The following is a 24,310-nucleotide window of genomic DNA, read 5'->3' on the forward strand; positions in this document are numbered from 1 at the left end:
GGGGCCAGTGCTACTGCTTCAGCTCTTTCATCTCTCTCAGGCAAAGGCAGAACAAGAGCCACCGGCTGGATGCTGAAGCCAGACAAATTGAGACTAGAAATAAAGGTGAAAATTCCTAGCTCTCCCCACACAGATTCAGGTCACAACTGGCCCACATAGCAGCCGCAGCAATCACTTCCATGAAGCAATCCCCCGCCCCCAGCTCCTTGCACAGGCAGGCACCAGGGGCTCTTCTTTGCAATGCAGAGCCCGCTAGCTGAGGGAGTAGCAGGCCCCACTGAAGAGGGAGCCAGTGTAACCTGCTGGACAGTCTGTTCCATCTCCCTCCCAGCCTGATCCCCAGCTGACAAGCCCAGTGTCCCCAAGACAGAGGTTGTCACACTCATTTCACATGAGCTGCTGGCTCCTGTGGGCCACCAGTGAGTAGCCACCCTTTGGGCCAGCTGCAGGGCTGCATGAGGGGGCTCAGAAACATGCCCAGGCCTGAGGAGCCAACAGCAGCTCAGCACATTAGGCTCCCAGGTCATTTTGAAGCCCAGGTACGTCTGGCAGTGTGGCTGAGCTGCTCAGAGGTGTGAGCCAAGTGCCACAGTACTGCCAGCAAAGGCCCTAGTTCAGCCCCAGCTATGCTTTTACCCTTCGCGTGGCTGCCATAAGCAATGCCAGTGAGCAGGCAGCTTGGCCAGGCTAAGCTGGGTCCCGCTAGGCATGCTAGGGCACCAGCAGAGCTACACCAGCAAACAGCTCCCGGTAGAGAGCGGCTTCAATCTTCTTGCTGTCACATCTCAGCAGCGGCATGAACGATCACACAACACCCACTGGCTCATTGTCCTTAGCATTGTTTAATGCAGCGTGTCCCTCGCCTCCCTGTGCTCCCCAGGTGGGGATACATACCCGCGGCCAGAGAGCTAGGGGACACTAACAAGTTCAGTAATCAACAGCTTAGAAAATACACACAACATTGTAAAAAACACCGCTCTGGGACGCTGTACAGAGCCCACTGCGCCTTTAGTGTGTAGGAAGCACAATGGTACACAAAATATACAACATTGGCACAAACCCCATTATACACGGTTGGCACATCCCTGGGCTGGACCTTGCACGTCAGGCAAGAGGCTTCAGGACTATAACAGTACAGCTGATGCTGGCAGTCAGGGTTATACTCATGGAGACCAGGCAGCACATGACCAGCGGGGGCTCCGGGCTGCTCAACACCCACATTTGTGATTCCAAACACTGAGAAGGTTCCTTCCCTCCTGTCTCACTGCCACAGGGAGGGCTTCCTGGCCTTCCTTAGCATCTTTCCCACCCCTCCCTGCCTGCTAAAGCCTGTAGGCTGCCCACTGGCCAGCAGGGGCTCTGCAGATCCACTTTCCCTCCCCACTTGGACAGCACTCTTAGTCTCTGCTGTAGGGTGACCAGATAGCAAGTGTGAAAAATCGAGATGGGGGTGGGGGGTAATAGGAGCCCATATAAAAAAAAAGCCCCAAATATCGGGACTGTCCTTATACAATCAGGACATCTGGTCACCCTACCCTGCTGGCCAGGGGCTCCCGCATCGCAGCACAGAGCAGTAGCCATGGGGGTGAGCCCCTGCGTGTGGCTTTTTACTGGGCAATTGAAATAAGGCTCCCCACCCACCAGGCTGAAGGCCTTTACGTGACAGGCTCCTGTGCTGAATACAACTGCACATGGAGGCGGGGGGGAGCTAGCCATGGGGCTGTGGCCAGGGCCTGGGGTGCAGCAGGAAGTAGCAAAAGTGCCATTTGAAAGCCAGTGGAGAGCCCTTTCCAAGCCCCGGGGCCTGCATGTGCACTGCAGGGACTGGAGCCTGGGGCTGTCAAGCCACGGGCCAGGATCAGAAACCAACTAGCAGCCGAGCCACTACACCCACTGAACACAGCTGCCCCAGGCTGTCAGCAAAGGAACCCGTATGCCTGTTGGCTGATAACCGACTGCAACTCTTCCCAACACCCATAGGGAAGCCATAGGCCAGCGGCATGGCACTTTGAGCTACACCTCCAGCGGCTCAAGTCTATGGCATGGGAATTGTGTTGTGGGGCATAGCACCCCATGGCCTGACTTTTCCTGGGCCTTCAGGGCAAGGCAGGAGACCTAGGACAAGAGCCCGTCTCATATACACCACATGGGGAAAGGACAGGCTGTAGGGGGATGAGGTGAAACAATTAGCATGACGAAGATTTAACCAGAAGGCCAGGCTGGGGCCTATGTGGTCTGACATCATGCAATAAACAATCACATTTGCTAGCTTGTACATGTGGGTGCGTCTTGGGCTCTGGGCATATAAATGATTCATTTTCAGGCTCCAAAGGCTTTGGGGGGATTTAACCTTCCCTGTAGTGTTAGAAACTCAAATCACGGCAGCCTTGGGTAAGTGCATGAAAATCAGGAAGTGAAACGGACAGTGTGTGATCTTGACCAGGCTAGTTCCACTGTCTTAGATGAGTGAAGTGCAATGGGTCCAACATCCTAGAGGGTGAAAAGTACAGCAGAACTTTTAAATCTGTGTAGTGTTAAGGAGGCTTCGTCATTGCACGTAAGGGATGTTGGAGATAATTGTTAAGTGGTGCCACGTCCCAGTTCCATTTCTAAACACTCTGGAGGAGGAGACTCATTAAAAGGGGCTGTAACATCGCATCTGCTAATTGCTCAGAAAGGATTCCAGGAATTTGATTCACGTCAGAAATCCAGGGCCCAGCATGGAAACAATGAGGATTTCCAGTTCAATATTCCTGTATTATTTCAAGAGTCTTTTCTCATCCCATGGCTCTAATCAGCTCCTAGAGGGAACAGGATACCCTGCACTGAAATGCTGAGCTCCCTTTGCTGCATTTTCACATAACATTGTAATTACTCAACCTGAATTATTTGGAAATCAGTTGTTTATTTTTCTAAAGCAGCTATTTCCTCTTCGGCTACAGCCAGTTTTATTCAGGTTCCAAGGCTTGATTGGAAATGATCACGTGCAAATTCAGCAAAAAGCTTATGTCGAATTTCTTTTCAAGGTTTTAGTACTGGATGCGAGAGAGACTTCTGCAGGGTTGGCTCTTACTGCCATGAGCACACTGAAAACATCCAGTCCTTGCTACAATCTCTTCCTGGGTGGAGAAACACTCATCAAAAGTTTAGCATAGTTTCAGTTAGTGTTAAGGAGCACTAGAAGAGTTTAGTGTCTTAGCTATTCCCACAATCACTAGCTCAAAAACTTCCCCTTAAAAAGAGTATGACCCAGATGAGTCATAAGCAAATGACCCATCCCTTTTTAAGTGCTATTTTTATATCACCAAAGGGTTAGGTTATTTTCAATTTATGTCTGTTTTTATGCCTGTCCCTGGCCCACTCCTGGCTGAGGTATCTCACTGGGTGCATGATCACATGGGGAATGGCACGTGACAGGGTGTCTGGCTACAGCTAGCTGCCCACTGCATGCCCTGCAGCTGAGTGGGAAGGGAAATGCACTAGAAGGCCGGCATGGGGCCTGATCCCCATTGGGCACAGAGCACCCGCAACCCCTAATGCAATGAGGGCTCAGTACCTCTCCAGTAGTACAGAGCCCTGGTCTGTACAGTCCCATTGGGCACACAACCTGCATCAGCCTATCCCAACCTCTCTGGATGGCACAATGACAGGGAGAGGCTGGAAATGCATCAGGCAGGGAGGTAGGACACTGGAAACACTCTAGGATCAGAGTAAGGGCAGGGCCAGGCTGTCTCCCAGTTTAGCTCCATGACCTCAGATCAGCAGCAGCCCAGAACTGTGGCCAGACCCTTGCACTTTTCTCTGACCCATGGTGAATGGAGAGCTGTGCCCCCTGCATGGGCTCTGCCTGACACAGCTCCTGTCCCTGGTAACAAGTGCTGTCACACTCCTGTCTCCAGAGAGCTCCTCCTATGCTCCATCCATCTCCACCCCCACACTAGCATTTGCAGCAGGGCTGACATCCCTGGTGTTCTGGGAATGTGCCCCCCACACCCAGCTGCAGAGCTGCAGCAGGGATCTCCCCAGGGGCTGCTAGTGGGAGAGGCAGCCCACTGGTCAGGTTCCTACTCAGCTCCCAGGGGAGGGACAGTCCCTCTGACCTGCCAGAAAGAGAGAGTTCCCAGGGGCTCTACCCGTCCTGTCAGGAGCCAGCTGGGAGGTAGCACCAGCCTCCTCTCTGTAGTAATAGACTAGGCAGGCTGGTGTTACTGAGATCACAGATAGCAGGGCAGGGGCTCTGAGCCCAGGCGTAGGCCATGCCCAGCACAGCACTGAGAGAGTTAAGCGCCTAGTGGGTTTAGACTATTGTTCCAAACACAATGGAGAGGAAGAGGATGTCGGGGGCTGAGAATTTGTGGCAGATCCCCAGCAAATTCCTTTGGTTACTTAGAAGCCATGTGTATTAGGGGAAGAAGTGATTAACCCTTTACAGCCAGAAGTGCTGGAGTGCGGGGGGGGGGCGGCGAGGAGGAACAGACCAGCTCAAGTCCTTAATGCCAGGAAATCCCAGCCTGAACCTCTTTCTACAGAACGATAGGATGCTACCATGTCTCTATAGCTACAGTCCAGGTGCAGCTCTCAGGGAGGTAAATCCCAGAACAATGGCATGGGGTTTGCACCTGGGACAGATTGGGATCTGGCTGCTTGGGCCACGCTAAATGCCCAGACAGAGAGAGGGCAGAAAAAGGGTTTGGTTCCTGGGTTAGTGCTTTCTCCTGCTGTCTCTCATCCCTGAGCTGCTTGCTCATGTGGTATAATGTGTTTATAAGGTACCCTGGAGAGCCAGAGCAGCTCCTACAGAGAGTGGCAACCAGCAAGACAAGGGGGTACCCAACTGGGACGCCTGCAGCAGCCCATTGCATCAGCAATCACACACCCAAGTTGGGGGCGCACTCCAGAACCCATTCCACTAGGGCATGGAACTCCACTCCACTTCTGCAATAGGACATGGGGAGCAGATGCCCCCTGGATAGGCCTGGTGGTGGCACCGGGTCCAGAGCTGGGGGGGGTAAAGCAAGGGGATGGGATGGGCAGGGCAGGTGCAGTGCTACACCTGCACCAACCTGCGCTGTGCAAGGGCACCGGGAGGCTTCCGCCATGGAAACAGGAGCAGGGCAGGTGCAAATGGGACAGGTGCTGAGGCCGGTGAAGGAGAGTCAGTGCCCTAGTGTAAGCATGTGTGACAGCAGGGCCCGGACCCTCCCCTCACACACCAAAGCCACCAGAGCTGCTGGCCAAAGGCGCCTAAAGCTACCCCATGGACAAACGGACGAGTATCCGGACCCCACATGCCCCAGGGAAAAGTGGACGCTGGGACTGAAAGCCAGGGCAGGTGGCCACTTGGCACTAGGTGTCTGAGCTTATCAGAGACAGGACAGTCTGGGATATGGGAGTTTCTACACAGAGCTCCCAGATCCTTGCCAAGATGCCCAGGTGGCATCACCCCATTGTACAGCAGACGGGATGGAGGCACAGACAGGGAACTACATATAGTCACATGCAATCAGTAGGTGAGACGGGAAGAGAACCCAGGAGTCCTGGGCTTCCATTCCCATGCCCCAGCCACTGCCCCACACACCGCCCCACATGGCAACAGCTGGGAATGAGCCGCAACTGCAGCAGAATCTGAGTGTGAGTCTGATACCAGGTGATCCTGGTCTAGGTTCTTGGACCCTCCTGGAATGGACTCAGAACAAAATGGTAGGCAAGGAGCCCGCCCAGGGGGACAGTGACTCTCAGCTGTACCCCAGGTGAGGGGCCTGCACTGAGGGAGCAGTGCCTCCCCAGCTAAACCCCAGGTGAGGGGCCCGCACTGGGGGGGATAGTGCCCACTCCTGGTGTGGAGCTGATGAAGGAGCTGGCCTTGGCTGCAGAAGGGGGAGGTTTTGGTTAAGAACATCCTGAACCTGGTGGGAAGTAAGGGATGTTCAGAGCCCCCCTGACCCCCTCCAAACCCAAAACAGTGAGGGCTGAGGAAGAGCCAGGCAGCTTGGCAGCCAGCCAGAGGCTCATACCATTCCCTGGCCCTTGGGGGCTGCTGGTTCCAGGCCCTGCTTTGGGTGGAATGCACAGTCCTAGCGCATGGGCCCAAAGCCAGGGCTGGGCAGGAAGGTAGCGTTGGGGACAGGCTCTCCCCCGAGCTAAGGTCCCTGGCTCCTCCCCCTCCCCATGTGCCTCTCCCCATTCCCGCATGCCTCTCCCCCTTCCCACAAGGCCCCTCCATAGGAAAAAAGCAATTTAAAATACAAAAATAAATAACATTCGCAGGGATCTCTCTCTCTCTCACACACACACACACACACACACACACGCGCGCGACCAGGCACTGGTATGAGACCCTCTTTGGTCGTGCTAACTGGGGTCATGGCAGTGGGGCAGCAATGCCCTCTGCCCCCCCCCGCTGGTACCCCCATAGGCACCACGTGAGGGGATCTTTGAGCAGGCAGCAGCAGGGGCCAGTTGCAGGGCTCTCCCGGTGAAATGTAGATCCTGCTGCAAACCTTGGCAAGGGCTGGGGAAGCGAAAGCAACATCCCCTTTGGCGTGTTGAAGAGTCCAGTTTTCTTCGGCTTCCAGTTCAGCTCCAGAAATCCCAGGCCGCTCTCCAGCAGAGCCCTTCCCACCCGGAGCGCTGTTTGCTTGGCTTTGGTGACCCGGCCCGTGGCAGGTCGGTGCTGGAGGAGATGACTAGTGCACCCTCCCACTCTTTGGGGCTTCAGGCCGTGGCACCCTGGGAAGTGCTGAACGCCCTATTTGTGCCAGCGCCCTGCTGGATCTTGCCGGCTGGATGGCACATAGGCTCCCACTGAATTGGTGCATTGGTCGGGAGGGAGGAGAACGACGTGTACTGGCACCATTCACCTGGGTCACCAGCTGGGAGGCTGTGGGACACTCCCACACAACCCTCTCTGCTCCAGGGTCCTCCAGCAGCAGCCCATGAGAAGGCCGTGGCCGTCAGCTCTAGGCCACATGACTGTGGACGAGACCATGGCCACGTGGCCACCAGGAGTGCAGTGCTGGCACTAATAATCTCTGGGCCCAAGCAGGAGACTCTCCCTGAGACACCTGAGCTGCTCCTCCCCCAGCTTGATCTTCTCCTCCAGCTCCCGCTGCTCGATGATGAGGGCTGACTTCATCTTGACAAAGTGCTGGTAGTCCTGGAGCTGCTCGGCCGGCAGGGAGCGCGAGATGGTGCCAAACACGGCCCTCTCTCGCCGGTCCACATGCTCCTTCAGCTCCTTGGCATCCTCCAACTGCTCCGTCAGCTGCCGCTTCTTCTCCAGCAGCGCCAGCTGTTGGGGGTGCAGAGCAGGGAGCAGTGAATGCACACAGCAGACCCACCAGAGACTTGGGGGGTCAGACACCCCCCAACCAGAGCAGTGCCTGGGTGAGACACACACCCTCTCCCCCCCCACACACACACACAACAGGGCAGTGCCCGGGTGAGACCCCCCCCGCACACAACAGAGCAGTGCCCAGGTGAGAGGCATACCTCCCCGTCCCCCTTCCCTCCCCCACACACACAACAGAACAGTGCCCCCGTGAGATCTCTCCCCCCCACACACACACGGCAGTGCCAAGGTGAGACACCCTCCCCCGCCCCCACATGCACACATAACAGAGTAGTGCCAGGTGAGACACTCCCCCGCACAATACAACAGGACAGTACCCAGGCCACATAATTAATTTAAAAATATTGGAGGAAACTGGATGTCAGGGGAGACAGCACAGAAATCTGGGGAAGCTTCCCCTTCATGCACTGCCAGAATCTCAGTTTCAACCCACAGCCCCCTGCAACCCCAGCCCTGGATTTCCACCCCCCACAAGCTCTGCCAATGCCCCTCAATCCTGACCCACAGCCTCTCCTGAACAGAGACAGAGCACCTGTCTGACCTGTGCTTTGCTAATGCAGCACTGGGGTCAAGGCACTACTAAATCTTGACCCATAGCCCTGGTGTCCCCGCCACACTTTAACCTGGGTAACCACAGTCTGCCCCAGAAATTCATCCTGTAGGTCAGCTGAACACAGGATTCTGCCCCACTTCTGCCTATAGAACGTTGCTGTGCACTGTTGCAGGCACCTCTGGAATAGGGAATTTATGTCAGCTAAGGGGATGGAGGAGGACAGATTCCTGGGGCTCTGGCAGGATCAGACCTTTGTTGCTACTTGTGACCCACTGTCCTGGTGCCCAGACTAATGTGGTGATGTGGACGAGCTGGCATGTGCATGCCAATACAGGAGGATTGTGCCCCTCCCCAGAGCATCCTCCCCGCATACCTTCTCATCCTCGGTGGCCTCATGGTCCAGGCTGTTGAGGGCATTCTCCACCCGGGCCAGGCGCCCCGAGAGCGACAGCAGCAGATTCACCACCTTGTCCAGGTCTCCGATGAAGAGGCGGAACTTGTCAAACTCATTGGGTTTGCAGACGCCCTTCACCTGGCACTCCACCTCCTCCCCCAGCGCTGTGTTGGCGTTGATGTCCTCCTGGAGGCCCCGCTGCGCCTCCTGCAGCACCGCCAGCTTCCTGCTGATGCTCTCGATGAGCTGTGCCTGCGGAGGGAGAGAAATGTGGGGCAGGGGGCGGGAGAGGCGATTAAAACCCAGGGGTCATGTCAGGTGCCATGTTCATGAGAGGTGGAGCAGGGGAGCTCAGGAGTCAGGACTCCGGGGTTCTATCCCCGGCTCTGGGAGGGATGTGGGGGCTGGTCGTTAGAGCAGGAGGGGCTGGGAGTCAGGACTCCTGGGTTCTATTCCTGGCAATATCAGGTCCTAGAGACAGTGCACAATCCACATAACCTCTGCCCCACTTTACCTTCTTCTGCGCTAGTTCGTGATCCACCTCCTCCTCTGAGGTCCCCTCCGCTACCTCCGGCAACTCCTTCATCTTGTTGAGCAGCTCAGCCTTGCCCGCCGAGGTGTTGTAATAGGCTGAGTAGGAGGTGGGGCTGACGGTGCCCCCCAGGGGAGGGGAGATGGGCTGGAACTCCTCCCTGTACACATATGGCACACGGGGTCGGACACAGTACAGAGCGGAGGGAAGCTGAGCTCCCAGTTGTAGAATGAGGAAGTTACTGGCAGGGACATGGGGGAATCTGCACCTGAATCCTAATGGCTCCTAACTCCACTAGGCTCTTTGAACCCTAAGCATACAATCTCAGGCCACCAGATCCCCCAGTCCCTCAGCTCCAGCTTGGGGACAGGAGCTGCACTTTGCCAGATGGGGAAGAGGGGTTAGACATTGGAGGCTGAGATGCCTGTGACAGCCCATGGGTTTGCTAAGCAGCCTCAGGAGAGCAGGAACTGGACTTGGCCAGACCCCCAGCGGTCTCTTTTGGTGCCACACGGTGCGGGTGGGTGTCAGCACAGAGACTGCACTTTCTCGCTGTTCTGCCTCCTGCGTCAGAGCAGCAGCAAAGCGCTGCTGGCTGCCTATGCCCAGGTCCCATGCCCGTCTCTGTCTCTGCAGGGTCCAGCCCAGCACCTGCCGGCTGCCTGAGCCCTGGGAGCGGGTGTGAAATTCACCCCCCCCATTTAGAGCGCAGGGGGATCCCTGCAGTGTCCCCATGCCATTTAGTTGGGGATTGGTCCTGCTTTGAGCAGGGGGTTGGACTAGATGACCTCCTGAGGTCCCTTCCAACCCTGATATTCTATGATTCTATGATTGGCACCCCAGTATGGGCGCACTGGGGCGGCCCTGTCCCCAAGGCCACATGGAACGACCTGCCACTGCGACAGTGCAGAGGTGACACTGCAATGTTCAGCAACCACAGGGGCTGCTTGGCTGGGGACACAGGGAAATGGGCAACTGAAGGACAAAGCCCAGCTGGAGGGAACATGCTGTGATTGCTCGGGGCTCTGCAGCCACGCTGAAGAAACTTGCACAGAACATGTGAAACCCCCTAATGCCCCAGTGATTGCACCAGCACTCACGAGCTACTTACACATCAACATCCAGCCCCGCCAGGAATAGCCAAGACGTCTCCTACCTTTCCTGAGCCTCAGCCTCACTCTGCTTCTCCAGCCGCCAGTCCTGCTGGTAATGGTCCTTCCACGAGCGGCGGTCCCCTGCCGAGAAGAGTTCTCCCATGACCTCGGCAGCTGTCACCATGCCAGAGGCTGGGCTCAGCACACCTGCCAGGGAGCGATCCCTGCCTGCCACGTCTCGCATCAGCTCCTCTGAGGTCATGCGGCAGGGCGGCTGCCTGCCCAGCCGGCAGCTCTCCACCTCTGCGCTCTCCTGGGCCGACTCCACCTCCTCGGCGGCTACAGGAGGAGGCAGGGAGTGAGCAACCACAACTGCCACATGGGCCCATGCCACGGGAATTCACAGGGAAGTACCACTCACCCAGGCAGGGGGGGCTAGGCCGCGGGCGCTCCTGGCCCCAGCTGATCACTTGGTATTGCTCGTCCTTTACAGACCTGCCCATATCCCACCGCGGCGTCTCCTTCACCACCTCCTCTGAGGGCCCGTCTGGCCTGTAGGCACAATCCCAGAGGAAAGGTGTTAGTAGGGAGCCTAAGTAGCATAGCAGGGCCCAGAGCTTCCAGCCTTTGGGGTACTGGAGGACACCCTCTGGGGAGCTGGAACCCCCCTGCCTCAGGGGGTGACTCTGGACTGGCTGGACTCTGGGAACAGCCTTGGCCCAGGGGATTTGCCACAAGTTTGACAAGAGTGTGTGCTGGAATACAGCACATTTGGGGAGCGGGGCACAAAGGCAATTGCACCCGGTCTGGCTTTCAGAGGGTTCAGTCAATGTCGGGGGAGGCAGAGGGGAGCATTTGTCCCTGCGAGCTCAGCCCATCCCAGTCAGGTCCCACCCTCCCCCGCCAGCATCCAGGGCCACAGGAACCAGGCAGATGGGACACTGAGCTTGACATGCCTTGCTGGGATTTTTGGTTAAAGAGCCCCTTGGACTCAGACATCCAACACACACTTGGGAGAAAGAAAAGGAGTACTTGTGGCACCTTAGAGACTAACCAATTTATTTGAGCATGAGCTTTTGTGAGCTACAGCTCACTTCATCGGATGCATACCGTGGAAACTGCAGCAGACTTTATATACACACAGAGAATATGAAACAATACCTCCTCCCACCCCACTGTCCTGCTGGTAATAGCTTATCTAAAGTGATCATCAAGTTGGGCCATTTCCAGCACAAATCCAGGTTCTCTCACCCTCCACCCCCCCACACAAATTCACTCTCCTGCTGGTGATAGCCCATCCAAAGTGACAACTCTCTACACAATGTGCATGATAATCAAGTTGGGCCATTTTCTGCATGCCAACATTTTTATGGCTGATTTAGAACGCTTCCTCAGCTCTCGTCCCCTAAAGCCCCTACTCTACTTGCACTATATTGATGACATCTTCATCATCTGGACCCATGAAAAAGAAGCCCTTGAGGAATTCCACCATGATTTCAACAATTTCCATCCCACCATCAACCTCAGCCTGGTCCAGTCCACACAAGAGATCCACTTCCTGGACACTACAGTGCTAATAAACAATGGTCACATAAACACCACCCTATACCGGAAACCTACTGACCGCTATTCCTACCTGCATGCCTCCAGCTTTCACCCTGACCACACCACACGATCCATCGTCTACAGCCAAGCTCTGCGATACAAACGCATTTGCTCCAACCCCTCAGACAGAGACAAACACCTACAAGATCTCTGTCAAGCTTTCTTACAACTACAATACCCACCTGCGGAAGTAAAGAAACAGATTGATAGAGCCAGAAGAGTTCCCAGAAGTTACCTACTACAGGACAGGCCTAACAAAGAAAATAACAGAACGCCACTAGCCGTCACCTTCAGCCCCCAACTAAAACCCCTCCAACGCGTTATTAAGGATCTACAACCTATCCTAAAGGATGACCCAACACTCTCACAAATCTTGGGAGACAGGCCAGTCCTTGCCTACAGACAGCCCCGCAACCTGAAGCAAATACTCACCAACAACCACATACCACACAACAGAACCACTAACCCAGGAACGTATCCTTGCAACAAAGCCCGTTGCCAACTGTGCCCACATATCTATTCAGAGGACATCATCACAGGGCCTAATAACATCAGCCACACTATCAGAGGCTCGTTCACCTGCACATCCACCAATGTGATCTATGCCATCATGTGCCAGCAATGCCCCTCTGCCATTTACATTGGTCAAACTGGACAGTCTCTACGTAAAAGAATAAATGGACACAAATCAGATGTCAAGAATTATAACATTCATAAACCAGTCGGAGAACACTTCAATCTCTCTGGTCACGCAATCACAGACATGAAGGTCGCTATCTTAAAACAAAAAAACTTCAAATCCAGACTCCAGCGAGAAACTGCTGAATTGGAATTCATTTGCAAATTGGATACTATTAATTTAGGCTTAAATAGAGACTGGGAGTGGCTAAGTCATTATGCAAGGTAGCCTATTTCCCCTTGTTTTTTCCTCCCCCCCCCCCCCAGATGTTCTGGTTGAACTTGGATTTAAACTTGGAGAGTGGTCAGTTTGGATGAGCTATTACCAGCAGGAGAGTGAGTTTGTGTGTGTGGTTTTTGGGAGGGGGGTGAGGGGGTGAGAGAACCTGGATTTGTGCAGGAAATGGCCCAACTTGATTATCATGCACATTGTGTAGAGAGTTGTCACTTTGGATGGGCTATCACCAGCAGGAGAGTGAATTTGTGTGGGGGGGTGGAGGGTGAGAAAACCTGGATTTGTGCTGGAAATGGCCCAACTTGATGATCACTTTAGATAAGCTATTACCAGCAGGACAGTGGGGTGGGAGGAGGTATTGTTTCATATTCTCTGTGTGTATATAAAGTCTGCTGCAGTTTCCACGGTATGCATCCGATGAAGTGAGCTGTAGCTCACGAAAGCTCATGCTCAAATAAATTGGTTAGTCTCTAAGGTGCCACAAGTACTCCTTTTCTTTTTGCGAATACAGACTAACATGGCTGTTCCTTTCTCCCAAGTGTCAGAGTATCTCAGAGCTAAAGATCCAACATCCACCCCTTCAGTGGGGGGCTGAGATGCTCCCAAGGATCCCTCCCACAGAGGTGTGGAGGGTCACACTCACTACTGCTGAAGTACCAAACAAGCAGAGATAAACACAGCCCGGAGCACGGCCCTTCTTCTCTGGCCTTTCCAGGTGCCCCTGCCATCAGGCCGGGCCCAGCAGGGGATCCACCCACCCACCACCCTCCCTGGACATGGACAGCCTGGGCCAACAGCCCTTTGCTCCAGGCTCTTGTGAGCCATGATGGACCAGGGGCCAGGGAATCGGCAGGACAAACAGCCAGCCCAAAGCCGCCCCAGAGAGACAGCGCTCATGGGAAAGGGAACCCCCAACTCCCATGGTAAGACACATGAGAGCTGAATGGGGGCGGGTGAGGGGGGGGGGCATTCCTCAGTCCCCACATGCCCCTGGCGCTGCGGGAATCAGCATCCCAGGGACAAGCCCGTCCTGGTTAACCAACCTGCTGCCAAGCAGGGCACGGATGCCAGCCTGGCTCCTGTGCCAGAGGGGAGTGGGGTGCTGGTGCTGAGCTCAGCCCCTGAGCTGCACGGAGTGATGGCACAGAAGGGCCTGAGACGGCTCCAAGGGCCATCAGCCTCTCACTTGCTTTAGCTCAGGGGTGGTGGATGGTCCAAGGCCTTGACAGCTCAGCAACCTGCCTTACACGTGGCCGATGCCCACCAAAGCACTCCAGCCCTTGGCACAGCCCCATAACCAGCGACTCCCAGCGAGGACGAGGTTTCTCCTCAGCAGAGAGTGCGGCAGGTGCAACCCCCCTGACATAGGCTCAGAACAGGATGCACGCCAGGAGCCCATTACTACACTTAGGATCGGGGGCAGTGTGCAGCAGCAGCCTCGAGAGGGAACAGATCGTGGTATTGAAGTAAGTGAGGCCCCTTGGGGGTGAGGGGGCAGTGACAAGCCGTGGACCCCGCCATCGGGGTGAGGGGGCCCAGTTTACTTGCCTGGGAGCGTCCCTGGTGCCCGTGTCCGGTGCCAGTGGCTCCCGAGGCGAGACATGGCAGTAATAGTGGCTGCTCCCCTGCTCTGGCAGGTGTCTGGTGTCCAGGGATTCCTGGGGGAGGGTGCCAGGCATTCGAGGCTGTGAGACGGCCATGGGCTTGGCCGAGTCCCCAGGGAGCTTGTCCAGAGGAAGGCTCTGGGAGCGCTGTCTTGCTGTCTCCATGCTGCCACCGCCCTGGTGGTGAGGCTGTTCCAGGGGCACCGCCAGCAAGGCTGAGCTGGGCCCAGCGGGCTCCAGTGGGTACAGGTGGTGGTGGGAAGCCCGGCGAGTTCTGTACTTCTCCCAGTTTGGGGGTGGGGGCCGTGGAGGGGGCGGCCCTTTCTTTCTGGCTGGACACGGAGTCTTCGGGCAGGTCTCGTCTAGCTTGGCCAATGGGGCGTCTCTCCTCTCTTGGCCCTGGGCGCTGGGCGGCTCCATGTTGAGGTGGCTCTCGGAGAAGGCCCTGCCCCGGAGCGGGCGGTGGAGCAGCTCGCTTGGGCTCTCTGGTGCGCGCCGCTCGCAATCCCAAGAGAGGTCGAGAGAGGACGTGGCCCGGTAGCACGGGGGCCACGTCTGCTTGGAGGTCTCCAAGCAGGGCCGGAAGGGACCCTCCCTCTGGAAGCCGATCTCGTAGTGCGCCAGCTCGCTGGGGAAAACATTTGGGGGCAGATGCCCCCGAAACCATTCAATCACAGCCTGCTTCCTGCCTGGCCTGAGGATAGCTAGCGCTGACGTACCAGGCAGCCATAGGAGCCAGGAGTCAGAGAGAAACCCCTCAGGCAGCTTCTCTATGGGCCAAATCCCCACTGCCATGACAAGCCCAGCCTTGGGGCAGCTCCCAGCCCCATGCAGCCAGCACCCAGAGTGCTAGCCTCTCACTAAGGTACCTATCCGACTCCACCCGTAGTGTCTGGGCCCCCCATCTGCAATGGAATGGCCGTCTCATGCCCCTGGGGTGGAGGGGGGCTATTCTCCTCATGGCATGGATGGGGAAGGGAGCTGGGATTTCCAGAGTCCTAGACCCCCCACTGAACAGTCCTTCCTGTGCCTCCCCTCCCCCCACGCTGATCACAGGGCTGGGCCCAGGGCATCCGGCAGCAGCACGACCCGTGGGATCTGCCCCAGCTGGTGGTAACTGTCAGTCCCCCCCAGAGGGACAGGCACAGAGCACGCTATCCCCAGCAGCATGGCCTCACTCTCCAGCCCACCCCTTGCTTGGCGTCCCCATGGGCTAGGCCCAGTGGTGAATTAGCCACTGGGCAAATGGGGCCCATGCCCAGGGGCCTCAGACAACTGGGGAGCCCCTGGAAAAAATGGGTGCCCCTGCCTGTCCGGTGGTCCTCAAATCCCCCAAGGCGGGGGGACCGCAGGCAAAAGCGGTGGGGAGGGGCCCCCACTTGCTCTGGCTCAGGGCCCCACAAACCCCTAATCCACCTCTGGCTAGGCCAGAAGGGTGGGAGTCAAAGACCCTGGGCTCAGCTCCCCAGCAATCCCACTGATCACAGCCCCTAACCCACCTAACTGGGTGAGCCCCAGCACCTCAGCTTCAAGCAGCCCTGCGAGAGCCTTGCTCGCAGCAGGCAGGGCAAGGCCAGGGGAGTCTGCCAGCCTTGCCACAGGCCTCAGGGAGCCTGGCACCAAACAGCAGCTCTACTGCTGCCTCTCCCCTGGACATGACACTTGTGTTGGAGACAGCGTGGTCTAGAGGGCAGAGCACTAGACGTGGACTCAGGAGACCAGGATCCTATTCCTGGGTTAGCTGGGTGACCCTTGGCCCCTCCCTAGGCCTCAGTTTCCCCATCTGTAAAATGGGAACGATGACACTGACCTCCTGTGTAAAGTGCTTTACGATCTACAGAGGAGAGCTTGGCATGAGGATGATCCCTATGATACCCCATGGAAAATCCTTCCACGGAGGGCTAGACACGCAGTTCTTAGCAGCGCAGCAGCTCTGCGCAGCATGCCACATTCCCAAGGACTGAAGGTGGACAGTCCCTGGCCCTGCCTTAATCCCAGATTCTAGCTATTGCCAGACCCTCATCTCAGCACAGACTGGTGACAGTATCCCTCTGGGCCCTTCTGCTCCGTTCCCTGCTCGCCTGGTAAAGCTGCTAAAATAACTGGCTTGTTTCCTCTGGAACTGCCGTGCCAGCTGCCTTGGGAACAGGCATGTCCACATCTGGCTGCTCTTGGAATGAGGGGTAAGTTCAAAATGAACGCTAGGGGCAGGGAAACCCTGAGGGTCTGGGCTGAGATCACCAGGGCTAGGACCAGCCTTAGGAAATCCCTGACCGGACAAGGCAGAGAGCAGGCCCATTTCAGGGCAGCATACTGACCACGCAGCATAACATACAACACCCTGCCATGTGCTCTGGCTGGGCTTCTGGAAGGGCCCTGTCAGTGGGCATCTGACACTAATGCCCTTCAACCCCCAGCTTGTGCACAAATCCAAATCCTGCTGGAGCCAGCTCAAACGCCCACTTTGCTGAGGCACATGGAGATGTGGTTCTCAGCTACCAGCAGGCAGAGCTGGAGACAGAGGGAAAAACTAACCCTTCCAGGAAAGCTAGCGGCAAGCCTGGGAACACAGCGAGGTGGGGACACCAGCTGGGCATACCTGGGAAAGCTTAGAAATCGAAAGGCAAAGGAACTCTGAACTCCTGTGCTGGTCTCTCCTGTCAGGCAGCCTGGTATCCTCACCCCAGCCATCTTCCCCAGTGAGGCCTTGGCCACACACAAACCTGACTGATTCCCACTGAGGTAACCTGGCCCCGCAGTCACAACTGTAAACGTGCTTACCCCACACTGGCTGGCTCCACCTGGAAGCAGAACAGCTGTACCTGAACAAGGCACTTTCTCCCAGTACAACAGTGTCACCCGGATACCAGCCTTAGTGTATCAGCCCAAATCTCGGGCAGAGCACGGCGGACTCGCCTGGCATGTGGCTCCTGTTCCCTGGATAGCCTGCCTAGCCCTTTGAGCCTCCTCTGCTGACCCCGCCTCTGGGAATGTGCTGCATCGCCTCACCCTTTGCCTCCAGTCACAGCCCACATCCCTCCTGCAGCCTAATTCAGAGCCCATGGCATGGCCACCTCTCAGCTGCACCCACTAACCTGCCCCCTTCTCCTTAGTCCACTGCATGCAACAGAGAACTGGCTACCCCAGGACAGGGACTGACCCACCACACCATGTGCTGCACCAAACACAGCTCAGCGTGGAAGGGCCAGACAGATCTCCAGCCAACTCTCCTGGACCAAGACCAGCGGCTTGTGTTCGACTGAGGCAGATCTGCAGGGCCCCGAAGCGTGCCTGTGTGAGAACTGCTGCAAGGCGAGCTAGGCTGGCCACAACCTTGCTCACAGCCAGCGCTGACCGGGCATGTTTCATTGTTACTTTCAAACTGTTGAAAATGACTTGAAAGGTTCAGTCCTGGCCCTCGGCTCTTAGCAGGGTCCACGTGGGAGGAGGCACAGGGCAGAAGACAGGCTGTTTGCTTTGCCTTAGCTTGGCTTTCCACAGTGCCTGCCGAGCATTTGGTATTTCGCTTCCAAACCAAAATCAGATCTGGGAAATTTAGGTTGAGATTTTAAACCAACAGATGCCTAAAACTCAGCCCCTCCGGAGTTCGGCACCAAGACTTTTAGTGGGACTCCTGCTCCTAAATCCCTTAGGATAATCTAACTCCCCAATACCAGGGCTGATTTTAGCCAGCCTTTCTGAATTACAGTCTATCATCTGCATTGTAGGGGTACCTGGGAGGCTCTTCAGAACCCAGGCTAATGGAGCAGATCAGTGCTCTGCACTCTTGAAAATCAGGTTATTCAGGGCCCAGATCCTCACAGATATTTTGGTACCTAACTCCCATTGATGTCAATGGGAGTTAGGGGCCTAAGGACCTCTGGGGATCTGGGCCCAGGCACCTCAATAGGATTTGGGGCCCTAAGCTGTGGATTGCCCTTTTGAAAATCTTGGCCCAAGATGACAACATTCTCAGTGTTTCCCTGCTTGTCTGTGCAGCCTTCATGTACTCAGTGTGGGGATTTACTGGCGCTCATGTGCCTGGAAACAGCACTTCAGGCACCTCCTTGATGGGTGGAAGCTCACCACAAATCACCACAGCCAGGGCTGTACCAAACGGCTATCCTGGCAGGGAATCCTGCTGACAGAATCCCCAGGCCTCCTGCAGAAGCAGCACCCTGGGAAGCCCCAATAGCAGGCTGCCTCCCTGTCCCAGACACTGAAACAGCGAGGCCCTAGTTGGGCTCTGGTGATCCTCTGTATTGTAAGAGCATGTGCTCCTCCTGGCTCCTCGGGGCTGACGGCTGGGCCGGGGTTAAAAAGGGCCTTTCAGCGCTGGCAGCAAGGCTGCAGGTTTCTCTGGCCGTGTGCCCAGAGCTTTGTTGTTGGGTTCATGAGAGAGGCAGCAGCAGCACGACCCAGGTGCCAACCCTGTGCCCTGGCCCATAGCACTGCATGCAGAGCAGCTCCCCGGGCACAGTCACTCCCATGGGCCAGCTGGCGATCCAGGGAGGATCTGTGGGCTTGGAAGCCAGGTCTGCTATGGTGTCCACCCCGCCACCTCACAGCTCCAGCAAAGCAGGAAACAGCTTCCTCTGAGCCCCACAGTGCAAGCCCCACTGGCTGTCCTGTGCAGGGAGGTGCTGGCTGCTGGAGCCTCCTGTGCTCTGGATTGGCCCAGGCACGCTGCTTAAGAAAAAACACCTGGAGGCTGTCAGTGCAGCTGGGAGGATCCCTGGCTTGCTGCTGCTAACAGACCCTGCTGTGCACGCCTGGTCCCTTGCCTAGCTCCCGGTTCCTGGCCCAGCCCTGCTCCATGTCCTTGGTCCCTGCTCCGCTCCTGCCCTCTCACCCAGTCTCAGCTCCACTGACCCTGCTTCAGCTGGCTCACTTGGCTCCAGCCTGGCACAACTCATCGACTTGAGTTCAACCTGCTCCTGCAACATGGCACTAGCATGGGCTGCTGCTCCTGGCCTGGACTTGGACTATGTCCCCTCCACGCCAGGCTCAGCTCGACCCACTCCCCACAGCTGGGGCCCTGACACGAGGGCCCCAGGGGATGGCCCCAGCTCCAGCACAGCTAAAACATGCTGGGAGACACCCCCACCCTTTGTGCGGCCCCCGCCACGGCCTGCAGCACGTGATACCCCCAGCCCGGGCTGCTAACTCAGGACCCCGGGACTTTCTGGGGCTTCTTCCTCAGAGCTCTCACCCCCTTGTCCACCTTCAAAGCCTTGAACCACCACAGGTGCTCCCCGCTGGCCAGGAGGGACCCCTCTCCTCCATCAACAGCACCCCAGATGGGGGAGCAGGTAGGAGCCTGGGCTGGGTGATGGGAGCAGCCCCCCGCCATAGCCCAACCGAGCAGGTACTGCAGGGCAGGGCCACTGCCCAACCCAAGCCACCAGGCCACCACTTGGAAGTGGCAGTGTCCCAGCAAAGTGTCTGGGTGAGCTGAGTGCTGGGGACTCCATCCGGGGTGCACGGGGCTCTCCATGAGATCCAGTGTCACAGGCAGCCTCTGTCCCCTTCGCTGGCTGGCCATTTTATCGGTGACCCCACACCCCAGCCCCTCATCAAAGGCTCCTGCGAAGTAGGAACTTGCCCCCCTTCCCCCCCCCCCAGCCCTTACCTCACTGACTGGCTGCCCTTCCTGTTTATCACCCCAGGCTCCCACTCCTCCAGAGGAAATTCCTGCAAACAAGAATCAGAGGAGTGAGATGGCCAGGACGAGCCACCCGCCCCTCCCACTGGTGCTCTCCAGCCCCCTGCCCAGCCACTGCCCCCCACCCCTCACATCCCAGGAGCAGGACAGGGGCTATTTTCCGCTCACAGTCCTAAAGACCAGGGCAGAGTCTCAGCAAGGAAACGCATGGTCCTGGCAGCCAGCTTAGCACTCGCTTGCCACCCCCCACCGCCCTCCCGTAGAGCCACAAACCTGCTGAGCCTGTTTGCCCTCCCTCCGTGGGGCTGGGCTGCAGGGCTGGTTCCCAGCTGTTGCGGAGAGACTGCACTGGGGAAGGCTCCCTGGGCAGTGGAGCTTTGGGGCTTGCACTGGCTCATGCAGGCAGCTCCGGCCACCAAAGCGCAGCAGGCCAGGCAGGTCCTGTCAGAGCCCGACAGGTATGGAGCTGGGCGGGGCATGAGCAGGAGAGCTGGGCAGGCACCAGGGCCTCAACCCAGCCCTCAGGACACCCGCCCCCTTGGGGTCTGAGGCCCTGCCAGGAAACGACACCCCCTCACCCATCCCTCTTGTCTCCAGTCACCCCCAGCCAAGGGACACCAACGTCCTTCCACTGCCAGCAGCCTGCACTGACAGGAGAGCGTGACACCCCCAGGAAGGACGTGTGATACAGCAGGGCTTGGCCACAAACAGGCCACTGGCAGGATGGCGCCAGCTGGCACGTGGATGGGTGGTTGGCAGGGGCGGGGGGGTCAGACAAGGCAGATTCAGCCAAACGAAAAACATGCGGCAGAGACTCTCTGGGGTCCGGGATGGAATCTGGGAGAGGTCAGAACAGCCAGCAGCCCGGCAGGTGGGGCACCCACCTGGGACATGGGAAACCCGGGTTCAAGTGGCTGCTCTGAATCAGGCACCCTTGAACCGGGGTCGCCCTCGGTGAGCGTCCTGATGCCAGGCTGCAGCTCTCTCAGGCTCTGGTTTGCAGACAGCGCTGGGTTTAACAGAAATAAACACCAACCACAATGCTTCTTGTGCCCGAGTTTTGTTCTCCAGCCAGCGCTGCCAGCCAGCAATGCCAAGGTGCCCAGCGGCTACATGGGCTGCCATGCAGCACTCTCCCACGCTCATGCCACCCCAATGGTATGGGGACACATGGCAGGGTGGGAGGAGGAAGGGCTGATGGGCACAGCATCACCATTTGTGAGTAATCCCCTGGCTAACGCTCCCTGGCTGTGCCCCCAGGCCAGGAGAGACAAAGCTCCATCCTGCCCTGGCTCAGACCCACCGCTTCCCTCCCTGGGCTCCCGCTGCCCTGGCCCGCAGCTAGCAATCTGCTGGCTGGGGGGCACAGCCATGAGGAACCTGACTCCTCGCCCTCCCCTCTCCACCAGTGTAGGAGCAGCACTTAGGGGTGCCAGAGGGACACCGGCTGCCTGCTCCAGGCTTGGCAGGGGCATGTGTGGCGGGGGGCAAGGGGGTTCCCATGGCACATTTCTGGAGAAGGTTGAGTTAAACACAAATGGCAGGGGATGCCAGTTGCTGTCCTGGCAGAGATGGGCAGGTCACAGGCAAGGGGTACCCAATTCCTCCCACACACACCGGGCATGTGCCAGACAGACCCCCTTCCCTAAGCTGGGGAACCACTGGGGATCAAATGTAGTCACGCAATACGCATTTTCCCCTGTCCCCTACTGCCTCCCAGGAACTCTGCCCCTGCCCTGCTCCAACACCCACTGCCCCACAGCTTCAAACAGCCTGGGAGGGGAGTGGTGCCTCCTGCTGCCAGTGGCTGGCATGGCGCAAAGGGCTCAGGGTGAGGCAGGGTGAAGGAGGCGGCAACTCCTAGTGTTTAAGCAGGGTTGGCTCCCCATCCCCAGGGACAGACAGACAAATCCCCCTGACAGCCTTCCCCTGCACCTCTCCACAAGCTGATACTCAGCCGGGCCAGGCTCAGCCACAGGGCCTGCCCACCTGGCACCAGAGACTGCTTGCAGGGAGGATCTCTTACCGGCAAGAACGCCTTCCTCCCAGGCCAGGGCTCGCTCTCCTCCAGAGCCTTGTGGGGAACAGAGCAGCAGCAGTCAGAGCACCGTGGCACCCAGGGGTGGGGGTGGCAGCGGTAGCCATGGTGGCTGGGCTGCATGTTCCTCTGCAGCAGTGTGGGGCACATGTCGCTGGAGCAGTAGAGGCAGGGCTCGCAACGCAGTGGGGCCGTCCCGGCACAGGCCCGGGCAAAGGGCCGCAGGTACTCGAACTTGGCATGCCGCGGGAGGCCGGCATAGCACACAGGCGGCTCCAGGCAGCACTCAGCATAGGCGGGGAGATTCTGCCGCCCAGGCGACAGGGGTGGGTACGATTGGTCCACGGAACGGCGCCGCAGCTCCCGGCACTCAGCACTCAGTGGCTGAAAGGCGTGCGGCTCGGCTGCCTTCGGCCGGAAGCTGGGGGGCTTGCTGTGCCGGGCCGGGAGGCGCCCCATGCACCTGCTGGTCTCCTCAAAGAACTTCCTCCGGTCAGCGAAGGGCAGCAGGTCAGCATCCTCCGCCAGGCGCAGCGGGGAGGCAGGCGCCTCCGGCCCCTTGGCGTACGCCTTCCCAGGGCTCAGGGCCCGCTGAAGCTTGTGCTCTGGAGACCACCGCCACCGGCCCCCAGCTGCCGGAGCCCTGTGCTTCTCCCTGTCGGGGGCAGGGGGGCTGGGGCCTTTCCGTGCAGACTGGGGGGTGGGGGCACTCCTGTCAGCAGGGCGGCCGAGGCTCCTGCCAAGTTTCCCAGCAGGTGCCACACCCGACGTGGGGCTCAGGCACCTGGCTCTGGCTTGTGCCATGCCTGAGCTAGGCAGCCTGCCCTGTGGCAGGGCTGAGGAATTAGGGGGGCTCTCACACGGCTCGTCAGTCTCCTCCACTGGCTCCTCCCCACACAACAGAGCCACAGAGCCCTTGCTCTTCTGCAGCTGGGCCTTCCTCCTCTGGATCTCATTGCGCAGGTTGGTGGCGAAGCGCTCGCTCCGGCGCCGAAGCTGGGCCGATCGCTGATGAGAAGGGCCCAATTTCCTGGCACATGGCCTGCTCTCCCCAGACTCCTTCCCCTCCTCTACCAGTGCCTCGGAGCTGCACGTGGGGATCAGGCCAGCAGGCTGCGGAGGTGTGGCTGACTCACCGGGGGTGCTGCAGGATCTCTCCAGCTCTGAGTAACACCTGTATGGCCCCTGGCTGTGGCAGGAGTCCTGGGCCCAGCTGGGGGAGTGCTGGGCTTGCGTCGTGTGGTCGTCAGCCCGGTCTGTGCCCATGGCTGGATTCCCGCACAACTGCTCTTTGGCATCCTCTGTCTGTCGGCCAGGGCACGGCTGCTCCAAGTGCAGCGGGTTCACAGTCCATTGGTGCCCGTCCTGCACCTGGGTATCCCAGCAGCTGCTGCCTGTGGCCACAGTCAGGGAGTGCAGCTGGGATGCCAGCAGCTGCTCAGGGGCGCTGTGCCGGTGCCCCTTCCGAGGAGATGGGGGAGGGTCACCATTGGTGCCTGGCTCTCCTTCGTGAGCACCGTTGTCCTGGCACTGCCCACGGGCAGCTCCGTGGGGATGCTCTGTGCTCTCCCCTAACAGCTGCTCCATGTCCAGGTGGGAGCTCAGCATGTAGTACTGGTCGGCAGACAGGCGCTCCTTCAGATGGCCTCCAACCCCCTCGGGCTCCTTGTCTCGCAGGCAGAGCAAGGTGTCTGAGGTCCACCTGCCCGGGAGGTGCAGGACATCGGCGGGCGCGGAGGCCCGGCGTCGCTCGGTGCCAGCTGGCTGGGGGTTGGAGGCCCGGAGGCTGTCCCTCCTGACGGGGGGCTGGGGAGGGGCGCCTGATTTGGAGGAGCCTGACAGGTTGCTCTCGTGGGGGCATGAGGAGGGCCTGGAGTTGGGTGCCAGGTGCCCACACAGCTGGCAGGAGACATCTGCCCCCTCGCTGCCTGTCTGCAGGTAGCGCCCCTCGTGGGCTCGGCTGGGGCCCAGGCCCTGGAGGATGGAGTCTGTGGAGGAGGTCTCCTCGGGGCGCAGGGACAGGGCATAGTCCGAGGTGTTGGAGCTGGCTGAGAAGGAGCTGTAGGCAGAGTCACGTTTGTTCTGGTACATGCTCTGGTCCACGGGCGAGAGGCTGCCCTCGTAGTAGGTCTGACTGGGCGGGTCCAGGCTCTCCATGCTTCCAATGGAGCTGCTCTTCTCTGTGCTGCAATGGCGAGACAGCTGGGCCCACTGCAGGGACAGGTCACTGGAGAGAGACACAGCAAGTGTGAGCGGCACCGGGCAAACACCCTCCCCCCCAGCGCCATGGGCAGAGGAAACCCGGCCTGTGCCGCACGGTGCCGTTCACAGGCCAGGTATAGACCAGATGCCCCTTGGCCCAGTGCACCCCTCAAACACCCCAGCTCTGCAAGCTCACACAACACTAGCAAGCTCCTGGGCAGCTCCCCTGCCATGGTCAGGAAGGAGTCGCTCCCCTGTGGGCACTGCACAGGGGGCCCAGGGGGGAGTGGGGCAAGAAGCTGGTGCAACAAGGGGTGGGACCTCCTGCCTGCCCCCGCTGGGGACGGTTGGTTCCAGCC

General features: G+C 58.3%; 1 protein-coding gene across 4 annotated transcripts in view; it reads right to left on the reverse strand.

Moving 5' to 3' along the window:
• Positions 1-6,201: 6,201 nt before the first annotated feature.
• The window catches only part of SHROOM4 (shroom family member 4), a 58,098-nt gene continuing 39,989 nt past the window's right edge, over positions 6,202-24,310 (reverse strand). For all 4 annotated transcript variants that reach the window (XM_073360589.1, XM_073360588.1, XM_073360590.1 and 1 more), the window contains 8 exons: positions 21,738-23,976; positions 19,679-19,740; positions 13,991-14,674; positions 10,346-10,476; positions 9,987-10,263; positions 8,813-8,990; positions 8,278-8,550; positions 6,202-7,291 (listed from right to left, as the gene is read on the reverse strand). In XM_073360589.1, the coding sequence (XP_073216690.1) occupies positions 7,022-7,291; positions 8,278-8,550; positions 8,813-8,990; positions 9,987-10,263; positions 10,346-10,476; positions 13,991-14,674; positions 19,679-19,740; positions 21,738-23,976 (4,114 nt within the window). In that variant the 3' untranslated portion in view covers positions 6,202-7,021. The remainder of the gene's footprint in view (positions 7,292-8,277; positions 8,551-8,812; positions 8,991-9,986; positions 10,264-10,345; positions 10,477-13,990; positions 14,675-19,678; positions 19,741-21,737; positions 23,977-24,310) is intronic.

This window comes from Lepidochelys kempii, chromosome 9 (genome assembly GCF_965140265.1).
Source record: "Lepidochelys kempii isolate rLepKem1 chromosome 9, rLepKem1.hap2, whole genome shotgun sequence".
NCBI classification, from domain to species: Eukaryota; Metazoa; Chordata; order Testudines; family Cheloniidae; genus Lepidochelys; species Lepidochelys kempii.